Raw genomic sequence first — 20,510 nt, 5'->3', positions numbered from 1 at the left:
GGGCAGGGGTCTGTGTGTAGGCGGTAGGCAGCGTGGAAAGGAAAGGTTCTTTAAATAGACATCAGCTGTAAGTGAATCAGAGAATGAGTCTCAGCTGAAAACATCAAACCCACTCTCTGGACCTTGGCTGCCAGTGGTCAAGGCGGTTCACACTGGTATCGAGCCAGAATAACTACAAGGGAAAGAAACTTCTACAGCTACCTAATGCATTGACTCGGGCTGCTTTGAGACGCATGGGGTGATGCACATGGGCAGGTTTGGCATTAAAAATGCTTTCTCCACCCATTTCTGACTCTGCCATTTAAGTGACCAAAACTACCACCCGGGCCTTCTCCTAGTTTCAGAAACATGTAAGGTGCTGAAACATATTCTCTGGCTCTCCAAACGTAGCATAACTTTACTCATGCTAGAATGGTCTATTTCCAAATTCTTGCAAGGGAAATCTCATCAATGGGAGAACAGATGTTTTCATTCTGAGGTTAAACCTTTGAGCTGGAAGTGAATTGGGGCATGAGTGGCAATTATCCAACAAGAACTGCTTTTCCCATTTGTCTTCTTCCTTGGCTGAGCTCTGCAGTCTTTCCTGAGTCCCTCCTTATTCAGACAGAAATCACACTGATGTCTCGGAGTTTTGCCTGAATAAGGAATGTAGGATTTCACCCCTTGTGTGTACTGCAAGGGAACACTTCCTTTCTTGGTTCAAGCCCACCAAAGGAAGGTGTTTTGTGAGCAGTGTACAGAATTGCTTGCTACCCAACTTTGGGGACTGTCCCATGTGGCAGCACCTGCCATTTCAAGAAGAACAGGGTTTGTGTTTAAACAAAAACATTCCTGTAATACAAGTAATCTGGGAAATTTGCAAAGGAGTGATCTCAGGCCGGGGGAGGCTGTCATGAAACCTTGGCCATTAAAAGGACACCCCACCCCCCCTTTACAATATTCTGTCACAGCACAGAATGCCTTCTGACAAACAGAAGGGGGTTAAAGATAAACAGTCCACACCAATGGTTTTTTAGTGCAAGTAAGTGAATGTGATAAGCCAGTCTAAATGAATCAAAATTACTGCTACTTTTTCTACTAGAAGTTGACGTTGTAACCGTTGTAACTGTGACATGGTGGCAAAACAATGTCAAGTTCTGCAGTACATGCAAAGGGCAGTTGGCACCAATGCCGGTACAACTGGCCATGCTGTGATTAGGATTCCGATTAGGTAATGAGAGGAGGGAGGAGGGGAGACTCCCAGGTAATAATGCAAGACCTTGAAAATATTCTGGGATGTAGGTTTCATGATAGAGACGATGTGACAGTATTGACAGCTGTACAGCAATCCCTATCTCACGGCTATTGCCCACATCTGATTTATTTGGTTCTGCGCAGATATTTACTCTCCTTTGTGGCTTGGCCTGTAAAAATCCTGTCTAAAGTTTCTTCTTATATATCCTGTGCCCCTGCTTTCTTTGCTCAAGAATGCTGCTACAGAGTTTAGTGATATTCAGTGGTGATATTTAACTGAAATGATCCTTGCTCAGGTCCAGACTGACTCATGCAAACTTCAAGCAGGTTTTCTTCCCCCTAAGCTCTCCTTATACGTTGCCATTTGGCTTTGGCCGAGAACAGTCTGACTTGTAACCATGTTAAAGACGGCCAGCCAGACGCCTAATGAAAAATCTGTTTGGAGACCCTTCTGACAACATATGTAGCCACCTAATTCTCCTCTCTTCTCTCATTTTTCTTTCATTCAGTGGTTATATTTCCATGGAAATTAGATCCCCAGCTCATGCAAATTGACATAGCTCCTTTTTTTTTTTTTGGTTTTTGAAGGTGGCCTGTAAAGGACAAATTAAAATCGGACTAACCTCAGCACTGTGGTCCTGGTTTAGGAAAGCCCTTAAGCTTATGTGTATACCAGTGTTTGGTGCATGTTATGTGTCCCCCTCTGTAACCAGTTCACAGCCTGCTAAGGCCCTGGTTCTTTAGATCAGCCTATAGAGACTCACATATGTAGCTCTGAAGGTCCCTGGTCCAATAGCCACCATCTTGACTAACAGTGGAGATCACATAGCAGGGGCTCATGGGGACTCGAACGGCTCTGGGCCTGAGAATGAGTGTCTTCTCTCCAGGGGAATCATGTAACCCACTGGTTAGTGCACTATGTACTTGCCACTATGCCTGAGCCACAGAGGATATGGGTCTGTTGAAGCTCTCAGCTTGAGGCTCTTTCACTTGTGCTTTCCGCTTTGGTGGTTCCACCTTCAGTCCCCATGGTTGGTTAAGATGGGGACGTTTCTGCGTTGCTTAAATGCTTTCCTGAATTGTGGGTGATGAGCTTAGTTCTTCCATTGAACCTATAAGGGGGACATTCAGTACATAAATAAGTGTAGTATAGACTAGCCTGTAAAATAACAATTCTTCATCGTCTCACAAAGTCAGATGGCTGGTTCTGAGAGGCTGGGTGATTCCGGAGAAAATTCAACAATGTTTATGGCCTCTTATTTTTTAGTTATTTTCTTAAACTCTTTCCTCCCAAAGTTCACTACCATACAGACACTGCCTTTCATGTCCTTCTAGGCAGTTTGCCAGGATTCTTAGCTTCCTTCTCCACTAGCTGGAGAGACACTTTGGGCATGTCTACACTGCACACGAAGCGCAGGCTCTGACTCACGTTTGAGCCCATGCCCTCCTTCTGTCCACACATGAATCAGTCTGACGTGGGTCAGCAAGCACTCAGGACACAGGTCCTTGAACCCTGCTAAGGGGGGTGGGTCAGAGCTGTTGACCCTGACTTGGGTCTAAGTCCTGTCATTCTGCTCTGTGAATGCAGGCCAAGCCACAGACCCAAGTTAAAAGGTCTGTATAGCGCAGCATGGATGCGTTAGCACAGTTGTGAGACCAGAGTTGGGTCCAGGCTTACAAGGCAGTGTGGATTCTCAAGTGTGGTCTTGGAAAACTGAACCCACAAGCTTGGGTCCGACAGATTTGGGTTTACAATGCAATGTAGACATACTCTCAGTGCAACATTAGCTTTGGGGGGGTTAACTTTATGTCCATCTCTGAGAGCGCTCGGATGCCCATGTAATTACCTCTGAGGAGGAGACAGAAAGACAGCAATGAGGCTAGTTATGGTTATGAAGCTCCCTGGAGACCCTGCAGGGTGCTTCCTGCACATCAAGGCGCTTCTGTTCTGCTTTTGTTTTATCTTAAGTAACCAAGTTTATTAAATTAAAAGTATCTCTGCAAACAGATGTGAATAGAATGCACTAGTACGGCAGAGGTCCTGTTTATCTCAGTGGCTGCCTCTCTCTTTGTGTCTTCCTCTTACAGTTGAGACCTTCAAGTTGATAGTCCCTTGGTTTGTTTCTCTGGTGGCTGGAGACAGGGCATTTGAGAAGAAGGTCCCTGACTCCTGAATTCTGTCCCCACTTTTTGGTGTGACAAAACCCAGCTCTGACCAGCCTTCTTTCTGGCCACACTGTATATTCAGGCTTCTGAGGGGGTTGCCAGAAGAGTGCATATGGGAGAGTTCCTTTGTAGAAGGCGTTGTTAGGTTTGCATACGTTAGCATTAGTGGAGCTGACCTATGATATTGCTTTTATCGCAAATGTGTGGTGATCGGTCCATGTTATCAATGTAAGTAAATATATTCGTAGCTAGGCGACAGGGCCTGTATGCCATCTTCTCCTCCTTGACCTCTAGGTTACGGGGGATGGTGGATGTTGGTGGCCTGACATATACAGAAGGTCAGAGTAGATTGTCTGGTGGTCCCTTCTGGCCTTACACACTACGACTCTATGACCTCGCTTCTGCTTTTGACACCCCTTGAAATCTTGTTCTCTTTTGGCTTTCCTGACTCCTTCCTCTCCTGGTTTTCCTCCTACCTCGCCAGTCACTCCTTTAATAACTATTTTGGTAATAAAAGTGAGTGACACATAAGATTGCGGGGAAGTAGAGCTGGTCACCATTTTTTGACTGAAAATATCTTCCACTGTGAAAATGGGGTTTAAATCGAAAGGAAGATTTGTGTGGGAAAATGTCATTTGATGCAATGTATGCAGTGCTGTTGTAGCCAGGCTGGTCCCAGGATATTAGAGGGAGAAGAAGGGTGAGTAATATCTTTTATTGGACCCACTTCTGTTGGTGAGAGAGCTTGATGAAGAGCTCTGTGTCAGCTCAAAAGCTTCTCTCTCTCTCACCAACAATAAAATACATTACTTCACCCTCCTTGTCTCACTAATTGGAGGCAAGGAGAATTTTCATTTTGTTTCTATCTGAAAATTTTGTTTAGGTTTTTAAAATCAAAATATATTTGAAATGTAGAATTTTCATCTCCTCTTTCTGACGAGGTGTAATAACATTAAAAAATTTCCAAGTTTTCTTCCCTCAGCACACACAGCTTCTCCAACATTGGAAAAGTTAGAGAGGGAGAAGGGTGGAAAAAAATCAAGGAAAAAGTGGAAAAACTCCATGACATAATTCGTTTTGTGGTGAAAAAGAGAAAATAAATAAACAAATAAATAAAAACCTGATTATTTTAAAATCTAAAATAAAAAATTCAAACCATTTCCAAAAAATTGCCACAGAAAATCAAAATTTTGAATGGCAAATTTTTGTTTACAATTTTTTTTCAGAGGAAAAATGGATTTTTTGACCAGCTGTATTGGTAAGAGTAAATGTTTTCCTCCTGCTCCTGTTGTTGTTACCCTGATCCATATTAGCTAACATCCCTTTCACATATCGGAACTCAGCATCCTATTTCTCCAGTGGTTACTGTTACATCTTGCCTTTAAAGAAAACGTATGTAAATTAAATCAGCCAAAAGTAACTACAAGCCAGTCCAGCTAATTAATAGAACACGTATGGACACATCTAGGCTGGAAGTACAGGGTAAATGCTCTGAGCACCCTGACAGAGGAGAGGCTTATCTGCCTCTTACTGGTGGACATCTGTCAATAACAGAGTCAATAACTCTGAAATTCAGTGGTTTGCTGATCCTGCTTCTTCTGCAGAGGCTTGTTTTAGCCATTGAGTTGACTGCATCACCTGGAACGTCTATTTGCTGTGTACTACAGCTCTCAGCACAGAAGCATGGACAGTGGCTTTCGGGGTGCTCTCCAGAAGCAGAGGCAGTATTCTTCTTGGTTTTGTTGAGATGTTTCCTGTTCCTCCTCTGGGACTAATCTCAGGAATTGTTCTGATGTAGGACCTTGGTGCACAAAGTTGGTTGGAGTCTACAATTCTTTTTCCTCCAGCAAGGGGTGGGGGTTAACTATTGGGCATTCTTGGTGTAATATTTCTTCTCTTCTAGTTTCCTGTTGCAGAGCTCTTTGGAAACGGCTTTAAGGTTAATTATTTCTAGCTCAAGGGCCTTGTTAGGCAGAAGAATAAAAAAACCTTAGTGCCAGTCTATGAACCGATGGATCTTAAGATGTTGTGGAGTGTATTGCAATATTCCAGCAATGCTAAATATGAGTCCCCTGAATTTGCAAGGGGGTATTTAAATAATTGTTTTTGCTATTTGTAATGACTCTTACTATGCATTAGCAGAAGAGTATGATGTGGTGTGCTTGAATTGATGTTTCAAAAAGAAAGGTTACAATGAGCGACTAACTAGTGGTGGGCCATTCTCTCTTAGTTCACCAGGTTTCCATGAGCAAGAAGTGATACACGTTCTGTTGTAGCACTGCTACTTGACAGGCCTGTGCAACAGCTGAGTCTTAAAAATGACTGAGTTGTAGTTTGTTACCAAGGAATTATCCTTCCCCTTTAATTCAGGTAGCCCTTCACCAGCCCTTCACTTAGCCCAAAGGCCATTTGAAATCACACATGGTTTCAGTGGATCTTTTACATTCTGTTTCCTATAGCGTAGCATACAGGTCATCTGTGATACCCCGCTCTTCCTAGGCTGAAAATTTCACACATGGATCTTTAGCAGCAGCTGCACCCTCTACCCTTTTGATTTCTTGCAAACATTATTTTATGGAAAACTTGGAAGCATCAAAACCGCCGCTCCCAGGTTGCTGCCAGGTTCCTTTTCAGCCTGAGGAATTCAGCTGCCTTAACTTGCTGTCTTTTTGCAAAGATTCAGTTTACTTCTGACACCCTATAACAAGAGCATGAGACACACAGGATGACAGTAAGAGGCTGTGTGTTATTTCCTCGCCCCAGGACCTGGTGGCACCCTGTAACAGGGATCGCAGTTCAATGACTGCTACTCCACTCTCCATGCAGGTTTCCCAGGGGCTCTGCCATTGGCACCTCACCCCTCCCCTTTATAGACCTCAGAATGATCTTCAGCTCTTCTATGTTGTCAGCTACCATATGCATGCTGATGTCTCTCAGATCTGGGTCTCCACTCCTGACCTGTCCGCACCTAACCATATCCGCACTTCAGCATGTCTCTCCAAAACCTCCCCTGGGCCTTACGACTGACTTCAGCTTAACATGGCCTGAAACTCACCATCTTATCCTGCTTCCCAATCCCTCCCCACCATCTCTGTCATTGCAGTTGCCACCATCCTCCTCCCTGTCTCTCAGACCCAGAGCATACAGGTCATCTGTGATACCTCCCTCTTCCTAGGCCCTGTGTATAAATCGTGCTGCTTCTCCCTTCTTAAAATTGCTAAGACCTGACAGCCAAAGCTGCCATCCAGGATCTCACCATCTTGATGGCTACGACATCCTGCTCCCTGGTAACACCCTTCACTAAGAGATAGGTACCTGTCCCAAGTGGCACAGAATTGTTATTTACTTATCGTTGGGCCAGGTCAATGGGGAAAACTCTTACGAGATTCACAGGAGGCAAACAGCCCTATGAGGTTTCTTTTCTGGATTTCCTTGGTATTATCCCTACTGCTGGGAAGAGAGTGTAGGGGTGCTGTGGGTTCTGGAAGGCTGCACTCTTTCCAACCACGGGGATCTCCAAAAGCCACCATGGCAGAGGAGCTGTGGTTGTGATGGCACCAACCATCATCTGCGATTGGCAAGGCTCCCTACCACCATGGGTTGGGGTCCCAGAACATTAGTACAACACAGAAACACCCTCTCCCATTGCTGGCCTCCAGAGCACGGAGCTGCTCCAGAAGCACATCTGTATGAAGCAATGGGGTGGAGTGATGCATTGCCACAGCAGAATCTCTCTTCTCCAGTCCCTGTGGAAAGCAGGAGATGTGTGAATGTAGGGCCTCGCCGCATGCGCAGGTTGATCTGGAGCCCGCCAGCCCATTGCTAATGTTCATGTTCCTCGCTGAAAACAAAGGATCTTTTCATTTCATACAATTGTGTCTCCATCTCAGGCTGAAGCAGACAGAAATTTTCCACAGATCCCAATAGTTCAGCACCAGCGCACCTGACTCTTTCCAGGCGCCTGTTTTTATTTTCTCCTGGCGCCACTGACAAAGTTTAGAAGCAAAGAACCTTTTCTCCCCCTCAATTTTAGTCTCTTTAAAAGGAAAAAAAGGAAAAAATCAACTCAATTCTCCTCTTTTTAATCATCCCACCTTTAGCAAAAGGGAAAAAACGACTGAGTGCAGTGAATTTAGAGACTCGTCTTACCCCACCATGTTAATTATCTCTGCTGTAAAAAGGAGGTCAAGGAGAGGAACTCTCTACTAAATAGGGCGAAGTTGGCATGCATGGCTCCTAAAGCGAAGAAGGTAAGAGTGAACTTTACTGGAACTTTTTTTTTAAATCTCTTCAAAAAGCTCCTAGATTAAAGCTCTGATATGCTTTTTTTTGGTTGAATTCTCATGGATTCTGAAGCTCAAATGGCTGGAAGGAAGCCCAGGTAATTTTTTTTTATCCCAGTCACTCAGAGGCTCAAAGGTTTTAAGTCCTGCCCCCATGGTGAATTGCCGACTATATGGGAATACAGAAGAACCCGACACATAGGTGTCCTGGCCATTGTTATCAAGAGGGAGAAAAATAAAATAGCTCTGTATGTAGGTCAATGACCTGCTCTTTACTGTCAGTAAAAAATTAAGGATGACCTAAAATCTACTACTCAAAATCAGGGACAAGTAGTCTCTCTTAATCAGACAAAATGTTTATGTTACCAAAAGCTTGACCTCCTCAGGGTCTAACTTTAGCAAAAGTCTTTGCAATTGAAAAGCAGTGGTCGAAACCTCAAAACCTGTCTGAAATGTCTATTAATTTTTGATCCTGCAAGGTAGTTGGCTTAGTTATTGTAGAGGCGCCCGGTAGCGCTGCTGTAGTTAAGGGTCTGCCAACATTTCCATTATAAAGCCCCAATACTGAAGGGCTTATAACTCTGCTGTTTCCACATTGTCTCTGTCTGATTACAGGTTGGCAGCTCAAATGCCATGTCACCCCTGCCTCCCCATTCCTGTAAAAACAGGTACATTGGCTAAGGTTGGAGAGTGACTAAAAGAGCCAGGCAAAAAATCCTGTGCGGGAGACTTTTATCTTTTATGCCAGCAAGTAAAACTGTCACCCTCCTTCCCATCATTTTTATGGCATGGGAGAGTGAATTTGGCATCTGGGCAAATAAATAGTTACGATTGCAAGGCTGTGGTTAACAATTATTTTAGGTCATAGGCTTGTGGAGCAAGCTTTCTCTTTCAAGAGAGAAAATGTTAAAAGGGAAATTTAGGGATTAATCCTGCTCTGATAGAGATGAATGGGGTAAAAATCAGGTCCTTTATTAGTAATTGTGGCTCAGTGTGTCACAACACAATATTCATCCAGCTACCCTCTTGGAAAGTCATTTTCGCTTTGTTTGTGTCACGCAAGAGCTTCCCTGCATCATCAAGTTATTCTTTGGTCCACCCATAGATTTTGGTTGGATCATTAGTATCTTTCGGTGCTTTGCCAAGATTCACATTTATAGGAAAGCTTGAGAGATTTATGTTTGAAATCTGCCTCCCCTGAGCGGATACCTTCTTTCCTCAGGAGCCTGACTCACAGACCTGTCCAACATCTGGCCCATCTTATTTGTGTTCTGTAGCGTTACCCCAGACTCTCAACCTAGTTTTGTTTAGCGTCTCTACCTGTCTAAAGGGGACTGGTTTGAAACCAGGGTGGCACTTCCTTGAAGCCGGCCGGCAATGAAGTTCACTACACTTGTAAGCTTTGTTACCAAGATATCGAGGTAGCCTAGCTTTTTAAATAAAAAGCTTTCCAAGTTTTTAATGATTCAGACACTTCAAGTCATACTGGGCTGAAACTTGACATAGGTCACAGCCGGATGAATGTTTCTTTAAACATTTATGCCAGCATCTTAATCTATCCTGCTCTAACACATGGCACGTGTATTCTTCCTGAGGTTCCAGCCATTACTTTATTGCCATGTCAGACTAGAATCAGTGCAGTATTTGTTGCAAGACAGAAGGGGCCACAACCCTGATGAAGTTGGTATCTCCTCCTCACAGGGCCTCACAGAAGCTAAGGGAATTCACTCCCGGATGCAGTGTTTCCACCACCACACCCCTGTGGGAGATATTCCAGCAGAGGGCTGCTTAAAACCCTGCCAGGACCCCTATGTGCACTGCTTGCAGAGACTACCCTGCAGATGCACTGAATCATCATCATGTTCCATGGTATCCTGGCTACTCTCTCTCCCTGCTCTGCCGACCCCCTGCAGAGGGGGAGTGGGTGAGGGTGGGTATTGTGGCTGCTTTCCACACTCACAGCCTTCACTCTGTGGACTTTCTGCCTCTGGGGGCTCTGGGCACGTGGCAGAAAGTCCGTGGAGTGGAGGCCGTGTGATGGGTGTCTGCCCCACACAAAGTCTGAGGGGGTGAATGTGGGTCTGGAGGGGCCCATTAACCTAAGATTTGTGCAGCCCAGCTGGGCAGGAGCTGGGATGGGATTATGAAGCCAGGAAGTGAGAGCAGGGAGGAGGTCTGCAGTCACTCTGCAGAACAGCAGTTTTTAACTTTTTGAGCTGAGCCTCACCCCCCCAAGTTACAATTTTTGGTTGCATCCCCGAGACAAAAACAGACCCGAGCAAAAGTATGCTCAATATAGCTGCTCACAAAGCTAGCAGAGACCTTTGCATAGCTTTAATTAAGTTACCTGCACCTGTAAGTTTCAAATACACAGCTACTTTCCAATGGCACAGCCAAGGCTTCCTCAGCCGTGGGCTGCTTCTACCGTCTAGCCAGGCAGTACCACTCGGGCAGGGCCAATACCTGCCCCTCACCCCCCTCGGGAAGGCACGTGAGACGGTCTCTGGGGGCAGAGCCAGCGTGGGGCGCAGAGACTGCTTGGAGCGGAAATGGGTGTGGCCACAGTGGATGCTGACGCTGACCCACAGGCTGGGTGGCTCACTGAGGTAAGTCTGGGTGTGGGGGGGAGGTGGTGCTTCCTCTCCACCCCCCATAGAGGCTGCCCCAGTCCCTGCCATGTGGGGCTGGAATGAGCTGCCTGGTATTGCCACTTGCTCCCCAAAACGTTCCTTCATGCCCCCCTAGGGGGGTGTGCCCCACAGTTTGAAAACCTCTGCCCTAGAGGGAAGAGAGTTGGCCAGGGACAGGAGGAGGTCAAGCCCTGGGGTCCTGCCCTGGACTAGAGAGTCTGACGAGATCTAGAGAGGTGAAGTAGCCACGGGGAGTGGAGGAAGCTCCTGGGGTGAAGCCAGAGATAGGCAAGGAGATAGAGAGGGGAGGTAGGGAGGAGTCCAGGGAAACAGCAGCCAGCTTGGAGACTGAGCAGACCTGGATTGCCAGTGAGAGGGTCCCTGGGGATAACAATTGGCCCAGGTTCCCAGTAGCACAGGACCTGGAGTTGGAAGAGGAGACCGCTTGAGACAGTGTCTGCACAGCTTGTCCGGTGGGACTTTGTCATCCCAGAAGGAAGAACTATATAGGGACCTGCCCAGAAAGCTGAGTCACAATGGAGTAGGACCGAGTCAAGGAGAGAGAGGGGGCCACAGTGCGAGTAAGCGTCGGAAGCAGGTGCCAGAGGGGGTGAAAGCTAAATCCCCAGACCCAGCCACAAGCAGGCACAGTAGCAGCGAGTGGGGAGCCCGTTACAGGCTGTGACTGTGGAAAACATCCCCAGCCCCTTCCCTCACTCATTCCCCCTCTACGGGGGACCCATAGGTGGGGAAGACAGGGGGTGAATTTAGCTTAGGGCTGGGCTTTTGGCGAGCAACCGTGTTGAAACTGTGAGCATTTGCTGGTGTCGTGTGAGTATGCACAATGTCTGTATGGCGTGGCAATGCTGTGAGCAATACATTCGCTTGTCTTCACCAGCCGCCATGTGCTATAGGGCTGGGTGGGGGGTGGTGTCTCTGATTTGCGCTGACCCTCTGTAAATGATCAGTGAAGTCGCGTTTCCATAAAGTGTGGTCAGACCATCCCTCCTGAAATTTCACTTCTCTGTGGAATGACTGCTGGTAAAAATTTCAGACCTGGTATTTCTTTTCAGATTACTGCAACTTAATTATTTTCTCGTGCCAGTAAACATTTTTTCACAATTAATAATAACAAAAAACTTGTACTGTGTTTAAACTTCGGTTATTTTTATTTATGAAAATATTTTTGGATAGTGGGTCAAAAAGATTACTTTTTGTACTTTTTTTGTGGGCTTTATTTCCCTGTTTGAAATTCACAATCAATGAAACGTGGTCAAAAAAATCCAGGTTTGAAAAATGTTGACCTGCTCTATTTGAATCCTGCTAGCACCCTAGTTCTGGCTACTGGCCACAGACAACAAGGGCATGGATTGTAAAGGCCCTAACCCTGTCAACACTTATGCACATGCTTTACTTTATTGCCAGGAGTAGTCACACTGAAATCAAACACCTGTGTAAGTATTTGCAGGATTAGGGCCCAAGACAAGAAGTGGTATAAATGGGGTGGAAAGAGAGATGCAATCATAGTATGCACATTTAACATATTTAAATGCCTCAGCTATATGCAAGTGCTCTATCACCTATCTTATTAATGGATAACTTTTGGTTGTAGGCATTATGGAAGAAAATGGGTGTTGATTTTACAGTTCAGTTGGGGGGGGCAGGGTGTTCCATGGAAGCAAGATACAGGTAGAAAAGGAAGAGAAGTGCCATAGAAATGGCCTCTGAAGAGCTCTGGGCAGTAACATGGTAGGTGTGGTAAGGACTGACGCAGGACAGATGAGATTTGCTCAGCCATGCTCAGGAAAACGGCGGAGGTCACCGTCTGTTCGGTGACACAGCCAGCTATCTTACAAGGGACAGTGAACGTGAGTCAATGGAGTCTGGAGGGCGGAAGTTCATATGGATGAAGTTTCTGTCTGTGGGAAGTCTGAGGAAGAATTTAAGACTGAAGTAAGTTCTTAAGGCAGTTGTGTGGCTGCTTGGCTAAGGTGATGAGGCGTGTACGCTGAAGCAAACCCAATGGCATGTTTTAGGGCATGTGCTTGATAGAGGATGAGGAAAGAGCCAGAGGACTCCTAGAGCCAAGCTATAGGACTGTATTAGAGCTGATGCTGTTTCTAGATATAATGAATGAAGGCAGATTTATATCTAAGGCCAAGCTGTTTATGTGACTCTAAAGCCCTAAGGATGTGGGCCAAGACACCAGAGGAGGGATGGTGCAGTGGTTAGGGGGCTAGCCAGAGACCCAGGTTCAAGGCTCTGCTCTGCCACAGCCTTCCTGTGTAACCTCAGACTCTGTGAAATGGAGGTAATACATCCCTACAGTCATTTCAGCAGATGCCAACGGCTACACCCTTGGTGAGTTGCTACTCTAGTGGCACAGATATGGCTGGCAGTTTATGGCCTATTCTAGGTACCTTTGTCCCCCAAGAGAGAATGTTTGTCTCTGTAGGGGTGTGCAAGAGTTTAATATGCTACTTGTACAGTCTTGATCATTTCAGGTTGCCCACAACCACAAGCTGCTCTTGCCATTAGTAACTAGAAAAGACCTGGCCTCTGCCCGACCACCACCAAAGACAAAAATGATTAAAATAGCCATTACTGCTGGCACACCTCCCGCCCCCCCCAAACGGTGTGCAATAGACATTGTTGGCCAAGTTACTTGCCACGGTCCCACATCTAGCTCATGAAATCTATGCTCTGAAGCTGAAAGTCTGATTAGGTATGGTGATATTACTCCAACAGTCCTTGCAGGATACATGAAGGATACCAGGGCTTTAGAGAACGCTGGGATTGAGCCCAAATGGCAGTGTGGTGGCCCAGCACAGGGAAGAGCCTAAAATTTAAGATAGAATCACATGAGTCTTGCCGAATGACCAGAAAGATATCTCAGAGAACTTAATATCTTCCATGTAAGTGCTCCAGACACTGCATATGCCTTTGGGAAAGAATAGCACCAGAGCTGCATGAAAGGGACGCACCTACATGGAGTGACAATTTTTTTACATCTGTAGACATTCTAACTAGACCTACAACTCTCCAGGTCAGAACATCTTGTCTCATGTGGCATTCTGGAAAGAGAGTCCCTGATAATGGATCACAGTTTGCTGGCTCTGAATTCCATGCTTTTGGGATACTGTGTTATTTCATGCATATGAACTGACCGGTGGAGAGAGCAGTACAACTAGCTACGAGCATACAAAAAGTCCCTGTATTAGCTCTGCTGAGTGATAGGGCATGACAGCTGATGATAGGTCAATGGTAACACTTGGATCAAGTGGGGAAAAAATAAATTTAGGCCTCCTAAATGGCCTGGCTTAAAGTGCACAAGGCTGAGAGGTGCCAGATCTATGAAGTTTCAGGCTGTCTTCCTTAGCTGCTGGCATGTAGCTCAAAACATACCCACATTTAAAAGAAAGACACTTAGTCTTGATAAGACTGGATAAGGCAAAACATTGGCCACCATCCATTGTCACCAGATGTAGCTGTGCTCCATTCCTGGGCCCCATGTGAGTCCACCTGACAGAGACCAATTAAGGTCCTCACTAGAGGTGGCCAGGATTCTTAGATGACATGTCTCACTGTTGGGAAAATACCAATTTATCGGGAAGATTTCTCAGCTCCATGGTGGAATTTCTGGTGTATGAGAGATGGCAAGCACTGCCTGACAATAGCTTAGTGGCACTCATTTGGGATGTGTGATACCCAGGTTCAAGTCCTGCTCTGACACCACCAGAGCAGAGACTTGGACTTGGGTCTTCTATATCTCCGGTGAGGGCACTGACCAGAGGGCTATTCTGGGGTGGCTCACTGATGCGCCATGAAAAAATTCAAAAGGTCTTGATTTTATCCAAGTGCCAACTGCTATAGTCATCTAGTCTGACCTCCTGCACAGCACAAGCCAGAGAACATCACCCAGTGACTCCTGCATCAAGCCCAAAAACTTCTGGCTGCGCTAGAGTGGATCTTTTTGAAAGACAACCAGCCTTGATTTAGACTCTCTAGCTGATGAGCTCCCAGTGATGGAGAACCTCCTGTGTCCCTCAGAAGATTTAGTTGGGGATTGGTCCTGCTTTGAGCAGGGGGTTGGACTAGATGAGCTCCTGAGGTCCCTTCCAACCCTGAGATTCTATGATTCTATGAAAATGCCAACACCCTCAAACTTTTTCATGACTAGAATTCCTGTTTCCCCCCCAGCCACTGAGTCCTCACTACAGAAGGAGCAGGCAGCACCCGCAGCAGGTTCCAAATCCAGCTAATTTGTGAACCTACGTACATCACGGCCAGGGTGAAGGGAGATAATCCTGCAGAGAAGAGTCCTAACCATACTGAACAGGAGTCTCCACTTGTTTGGATTTGATAAGCGCTGTGAGTCACCTGGATAAAAATCCTCCTCAAGGCTAAATTGTGACTGGATCTCGACCTAGAATTAGTTAAACATTATCTATTGTTAGAGATTGCTTATGGGGAAAAGAGGTGGGGGGAAGATGTGAAGTGGCGGGTACTGCTTCTTTACATTTGTTGCAGTAAGCTGGAAGCAGCAGATGGGCAAAGCTTGTCGGCATAAGTTCTACAGCGAAGCAGAGTCACTTTATTGGAATACAGGAAACAAGCATTTTTGCTGAAGTTCCTTGTTCAGTGTTAGAAGAAAGAGACTGATTTTGTCATTGTCACATGGCAGTAATAGGTCTGGTAAAACAGGTGTGCTGGATCTGCTAAGCTGGGGTCTACAACTCTCATCCGTTCCCTCCCTGCTGCACATCGTTCCTGCTGGCTAGGTAACGAGAAAGGCCCTGAAAGTGGTTGGGGTTAGTTGGGAAGTGGCAGCTGGCCTGCGCAGTGAGCCAGGAGCTGCAAAGAAGCTGAATGCAAACTGGAGTCCCCAGGAACAGTGTGCAGAGCTGTGTGTGGAACAAGGCTGTGGGTGCCAGGTGTTACAGCTGGGTGCAGGTCTGGGTGAGGCTTATGGGGCAGCAGCAGTGGCTGAACAGGGAGCCAGTGCAGTGGGGCCCCACTGAGACACTAACTGAGCCTGGCCTGGAAACCTACAAGCTCTTATTTGCTGGAAAAGAGACTGGGCTGTTTTGGAAGTTTGCCTGAAAAGGTTTGTGCCTAATTCTGCTTTCAGTTAGTATAGAATAAATCAAGAGTAATTCCACTGAATTGAATGGTATGATAGTAGCATGGACTTGGCTTGAAGTCAGAAGCTGGCCAACAGGGCCAAATTCGGCTTGAATATAAACAGCAGTGAGAAGTTATGTCACGGGTCAGAGAGGGGTAACACTATCACTTGTATTCAATGGGCATGCAGAGTTGGTACCCCTGCATGCAGGTAAATCTCGATCGGTCACATGATGTAAAGCCAATGTGACACCAGTGCGGGAACGGCTTCAGTTTTTTCCATCAGAATGGAAATTACAGCCTGGAGGGGTTTGATCTTTTGTTGTCCATTGCTCTTCCTGCTATACTCAACTCTCATTCCCTTGGCATGTAAGTTACCCGTTTTGCACAACCACCGAATACCAAATCAGTGGAAGCGACATAGCTTTACCACTTTCATCCACTTGGCATTGGGTGGTCCATGTTTATTCTTCTTTCCAGGACTGTGTCATATGTAGGCTGTGGTTATTAGCATTGTTTTTAGAGTGACTAGGCAGCAAGTGTGAAAAATCGGGATGGGGGTGGGGGTAATAGGAGCCTATATAAGAAAAAGACCCAAAAATCAGGACTGTCCCTACAAAAATTGGGACATCTGGTCACCCTGACTGTTTTCTATGTACTGCTGCACCTTGGTATTTTTGAAAGGAGTCTGCCTGGCCTGTAGAGGCGACTGGTGCCTGCCGATAGTGCGGGGGCAGAGGGAGGGCGGCCGACTTCAGCAGTGTTACTGAGCATGCTCAGTACAAACCAAGCAACAAATCGGTGGAGGGGAGGGCACATGATCCTGCATGACCCCCCTCCCCATGTGTGTCATCTGCCTGGCTGACTTAGTGAAGCAAAGTTGATACAGGATGTTAGAGGCGAGAGAGCCACACGTTCACACCGAGATCTCTCCGGGAGACAGCGTTGCAGTTTTCCTTATTCCAAGATATGAAAATCAAACTTGTTTTGTGGGAAAATGGAAACATTTCCCGGTTTTGCTCAGATGTACTCCCTCTAAATCAACGTTTTGTTCTGTCAGCCTGAAAGTCTGACTGGTCTTGGTGTTGCATAATCTCTCATCATCTAGATAATGCAGAGAGGTATGATAGATGGAGTTAAGCTGATATTGTGGTCTACACAGCTGTGCATTGGACTTAAAGAGTCTATGCCTGGAGAGGTTAGCCAAGCCAAAATCCAGCTCCCTGTTGCTATATTGGCTCTGAAGGGCTAACAAGTAGTAAAAACCTATTCCAGTCATTAACAGAGTCAAGAGAGGAGATGCTGACTATGCACAGGATGTACATCTGGCGTGTAAGAAGCTGTTAATTTGATGCAAGTTCTTCTGACTCGAATTCCCCTTGAACTCAGTATTATAGGGGAAAGTCACTTTGCTTGGGGCAGGTTAGTGCTGAGCAATCACCAAGATGCTATAGGTTCTATAGGAGTCTTTCTATAGGCTCCAAAGGGCTCTGGAGCAGGTCCAGGTAGAGAAGAATATATGAACTGGTGGAGAGAAGAACTGCACAGGGAAGGTTAAATGAACATGTCATAAACAGATAGTTAAGGGTTAATGCCTCTTTTACCTGTAAAGGGTTAAGAAGTTCACCTAGCCTAGCTGACACCTGACCAGAGGAACCAATGGGGGAACAAGATGTTTCAAAAAGGAAGGAGGGAAGTTTTCCTTTGTTTTAGTTTCAGTTTCAACCGGAGTGGAAAAGATCAAGGAACCAGCCTCTTATCAGAGTAGTAAGTTTTAGAAAGGAATTAATAGGTTTATGTTTATTTTCTTTTGTAACTTGTCTTTGTGGAATTAGGGGAGTAATCAAATTTGGGTATTCTTGCATGTACTAAGTTTTTTGCCCAGGGGAACATCCTGTGTTTTAAATCTGTTGTCTGTGAGATCTGCCTGTATGCTGTCTCCCAGAGGTTTTTTTTTCTTTTACCTTCCTTTTCTTTAATTAAAAGCCTTCTTTTTAAGAACCTGATTGATTTTTTCCCTGTTTTTTAGATCCAAGGGAATTGGATCTGGACTCACCAGGGATTGGTGGGGGGAAAAAGGGAGGGGGAAGGAGTAATTCTTCCTTGTTTTAAGATCCAAGGGATTTGGATCAGTGTTCACCAGGGACTTGGTGGAGGAGTCTCTCAAGTCTACCCAGGGAGGGGAAGGTTTTGAGGGGGAAGACAGAGTTTTCCAGATAACTCAGAAATCTGGATGGTGGCAGCGAGACCAGATCTAAGCTGGTAGTTAAGCTTAGAGGTGTTCATGCAGGTCCCCACATCTGTACCCTAAAGTTCAGAGTGGGGGTGAGACCTATGACAGAACATTACAATTGCAAGGGCGGTGGTGGTTAATAATGGGAGAGAAGGGTGTGTGTGGGTACATGCTGCCTGGCACAGCCCTCTCCTTACCCCAGCGTGTTCTGGTTGGTGCACAGATGCAGTGGTGCCAAACCTTCCTCGCTCAGGAGGTTGGGGTTGGCTCTGTGCTCCAGCAGCAGCTCCGTGCAGTCCGTGTGGCCCCCCTCGCAGGCCTCATGCAGAGCACTCTGGCCTCCTGGAGCCATGTTGGGGTCTGCCCGCCAGAACAGCAGGTGACGCATGCAGGCAGTGTGTCCATTTCTGGCAGTGATGCACAGTGGGGTGGTCAGTTCCCTCTTGTATTCTAGAGTCCACAGGCCTGTAGGGCAGAGAGAGAGAGAGAGAGGTGAGAAGGATGGACACAGGATAGGGACTCCTGACATCCAAGCTCTGCCACATGCTTTCTGCGTGACCTTGGGCAAGCCCCTTAATTTTTAAATGCCTCAGTTTCTGATCTGCAAAGTGGAAGCCATGCTTCCCTTCCTCCCAGGGCTGAGGATAACTTCATTAGCAGCTGCCCAGCTTTGATCATTACAGTGCCAGAGGGAAGCCGATAAATGACTGGGGTGAGTGGCAGACACAGATGTCAGAGACTTTGCCCTTTCACACCAGATAGACAAGGTGGATGAGATGGGATCTTTGATGGACCAACTTCTGTTGGCTCGAAAGCTTGTCTCTCTCACCAACAGAGCTTTTATTCAGCTCTGGGAAAGGTATTCACAGATTGAACAGCTAAATACAGATTGAACAGCATATGTGCTGCTAGCTGCTTCTGCTACGCTAAGGGCCCATGCAAGGTGACGTGGCCTGTTATTGTATACAAGACATACAGTAAATGTTATACTTTTCAGCTGCACAAACTAAGGCCCTGTCTACACTACAAAGTTATGTCAACGTAACTTACATTGGCATACAGCCCCGGCAGTCACAAAATGGCTCGTGTGCACTCCTGGTGTCGGTGCTGTGCAGCCTCGCCAGGAGCGCTTGTATCAAGAGTATTGTCAGTGTGGGACATTGTGGGATGGCTCCCGAAAGGCAGTAACAGTTGATGTATGCAGCGCTGTGTCTACAATGATGCTGCGTCGGCCTGTGTACATTGACCATAACTGTACACCACTCGGGGAAATCGTGTAACTAAATCAACATAGTGTCAAGTATCAGGGGGTAGCCATGTTAGTCTGTATCCACAAAAACAACGAGGAGTTTGGTGGCACTTTAAAGACTAACCGATTTATTTGGGCATAAGCTTTTGTGGGTAAAAAAATATGAAGAAGTGGGGTTTTTTACCCATGAAAGCTTATGCCCAAATAAATCTGTTAGTCTTTAAGGTGCCACCGGACTCCTTGTTGTTTAAATCAGCATCGATGGGCAAATTACATTGATGGGAGCCAAATTTAAGTGAAGACATTTCCACAGCGACGTAAGGCAGCTTATGTCGACCTAACCAGCTAGTGGAGACCAGGCTTGACAGCGGGAGCAATTAAAATACAAAGCAAAACAAAGAGAGTTGGCACCTGTGGGCCCCCTCCCTTCTCCTGCCTGGCGCACAGTGGGCAGGAAAAGGAATTTGAGACAGTTTTGACCTGCAGAAAATGCCTGTGCGTTTGCAGCTCTTTAATGCACATTGCTCTCAAAAAGGATTCCTGGCTCCTCATTCAACACCATTCTGGTTTATTTCTTTCCCCCTTTTTAGTTCTCGGTGTGTGCAGCCGTTGCCCTTTTGCTGAATAAAACAGAGCAGTGCACTGTACATTTTTTCGCTCTCTGAAAACTTTGGGGCTTTCAAAAGGCCCGTTTAAGGTTGTTAGCCACTCTGAGCAGTGGTGGCTATAGGGGAAAAGAAAATTCCCCAGTGAATGCACATCAATGGGCAGGATTTCACATGGCAGGAATACCGGCTTATAATGATGGAAGAATCGATATCGTGCCTGTAATGAGCCGCAAAGGGTACCTTATTCAGAGACTTAACTTCTTCCCCGGAGCCCATGCTGAGAAGTTTTAAAAGACAGCTCATTAATTACCCACCTGCATCTAATACAGATTTGTAACCTGTTGAGGGCCGTGCCTGGCCCCTGGGTGTGCAGCTTACTGTTCATCCAGGGGGAAAGCCTGCGTTAGCTGGACATATAGCGGGCCTGAAGTAACAGCCAAAACAGGAATTTGATACTACAGTCACCCTGGACATGTGTAGCAGGGTGGTTACCCCGCTCCTGCCCTGAAGGGTTAAAAACAGCCCTGGGAAGGGGCTGTGGCTGGAGAAAGCAGCTTTTAGGCTGGGCTAATTGGGGGAAGTGGCTGCAGCTGGGGCCACTCCCCAAACGAACTCAGCTGGCCCTATAAAGGCAGAGAAGCCAGGGACAGACAGAGAGTCTCCCTCTGCCTGTAGAGGGAGAAGGGCCTGGCTGCAGGGAGGTACAGACAGGGTACCTGAATGGAGCAGGGCTGGGGAAAGGCTGAGGAGCTGGGGAGCTCCAGCCTGGAAAGCCCCAGGCTGCGGCCTAGCATTGGGCCAACAGGTACTGGGGGTTGCAGAGGGCGGCCAAGGCAGCAGGTCAAACCCAACCTTGCCAGTGGTGAGTGGCTGATACTGCAGTCTGCCCCAGGGCGTGGGGCTAGATGATGACTGGCAGTAGCCTTATACTGAGGAGAGGTGGGGGTTCCCCTGGGAGGGGGAGACCCTGAGAGAAAGGGGTTA

General features: G+C 46.6%; 1 protein-coding gene across 1 annotated transcript in view; it reads right to left on the bottom strand.

The window, feature by feature from the left end:
* The window catches only part of ASB18 (ankyrin repeat and SOCS box containing 18), a 35,609-nt gene that overhangs the window by 11,994 nt on the left and 3,105 nt on the right, over positions 1–20,510 (bottom strand). The window contains exon 2 of the mRNA XM_045031894.1: positions 17,867–18,134. Coding sequence (XP_044887829.1) covers positions 17,867–18,134 — 268 coding nt within the window. The remainder of the gene's footprint in view (positions 1–17,866; positions 18,135–20,510) is intronic.

The sequence above is a fragment of the Mauremys mutica genome, chromosome 10, assembly GCF_020497125.1.
Source record: "Mauremys mutica isolate MM-2020 ecotype Southern chromosome 10, ASM2049712v1, whole genome shotgun sequence".
Lineage (NCBI taxonomy): Eukaryota > Metazoa > Chordata > Testudines > Geoemydidae > Mauremys > Mauremys mutica.
The sequence above is the reverse complement of the archived record's forward strand: the minus strand, read 5'-3'. Positions and strand labels throughout refer to the sequence as shown.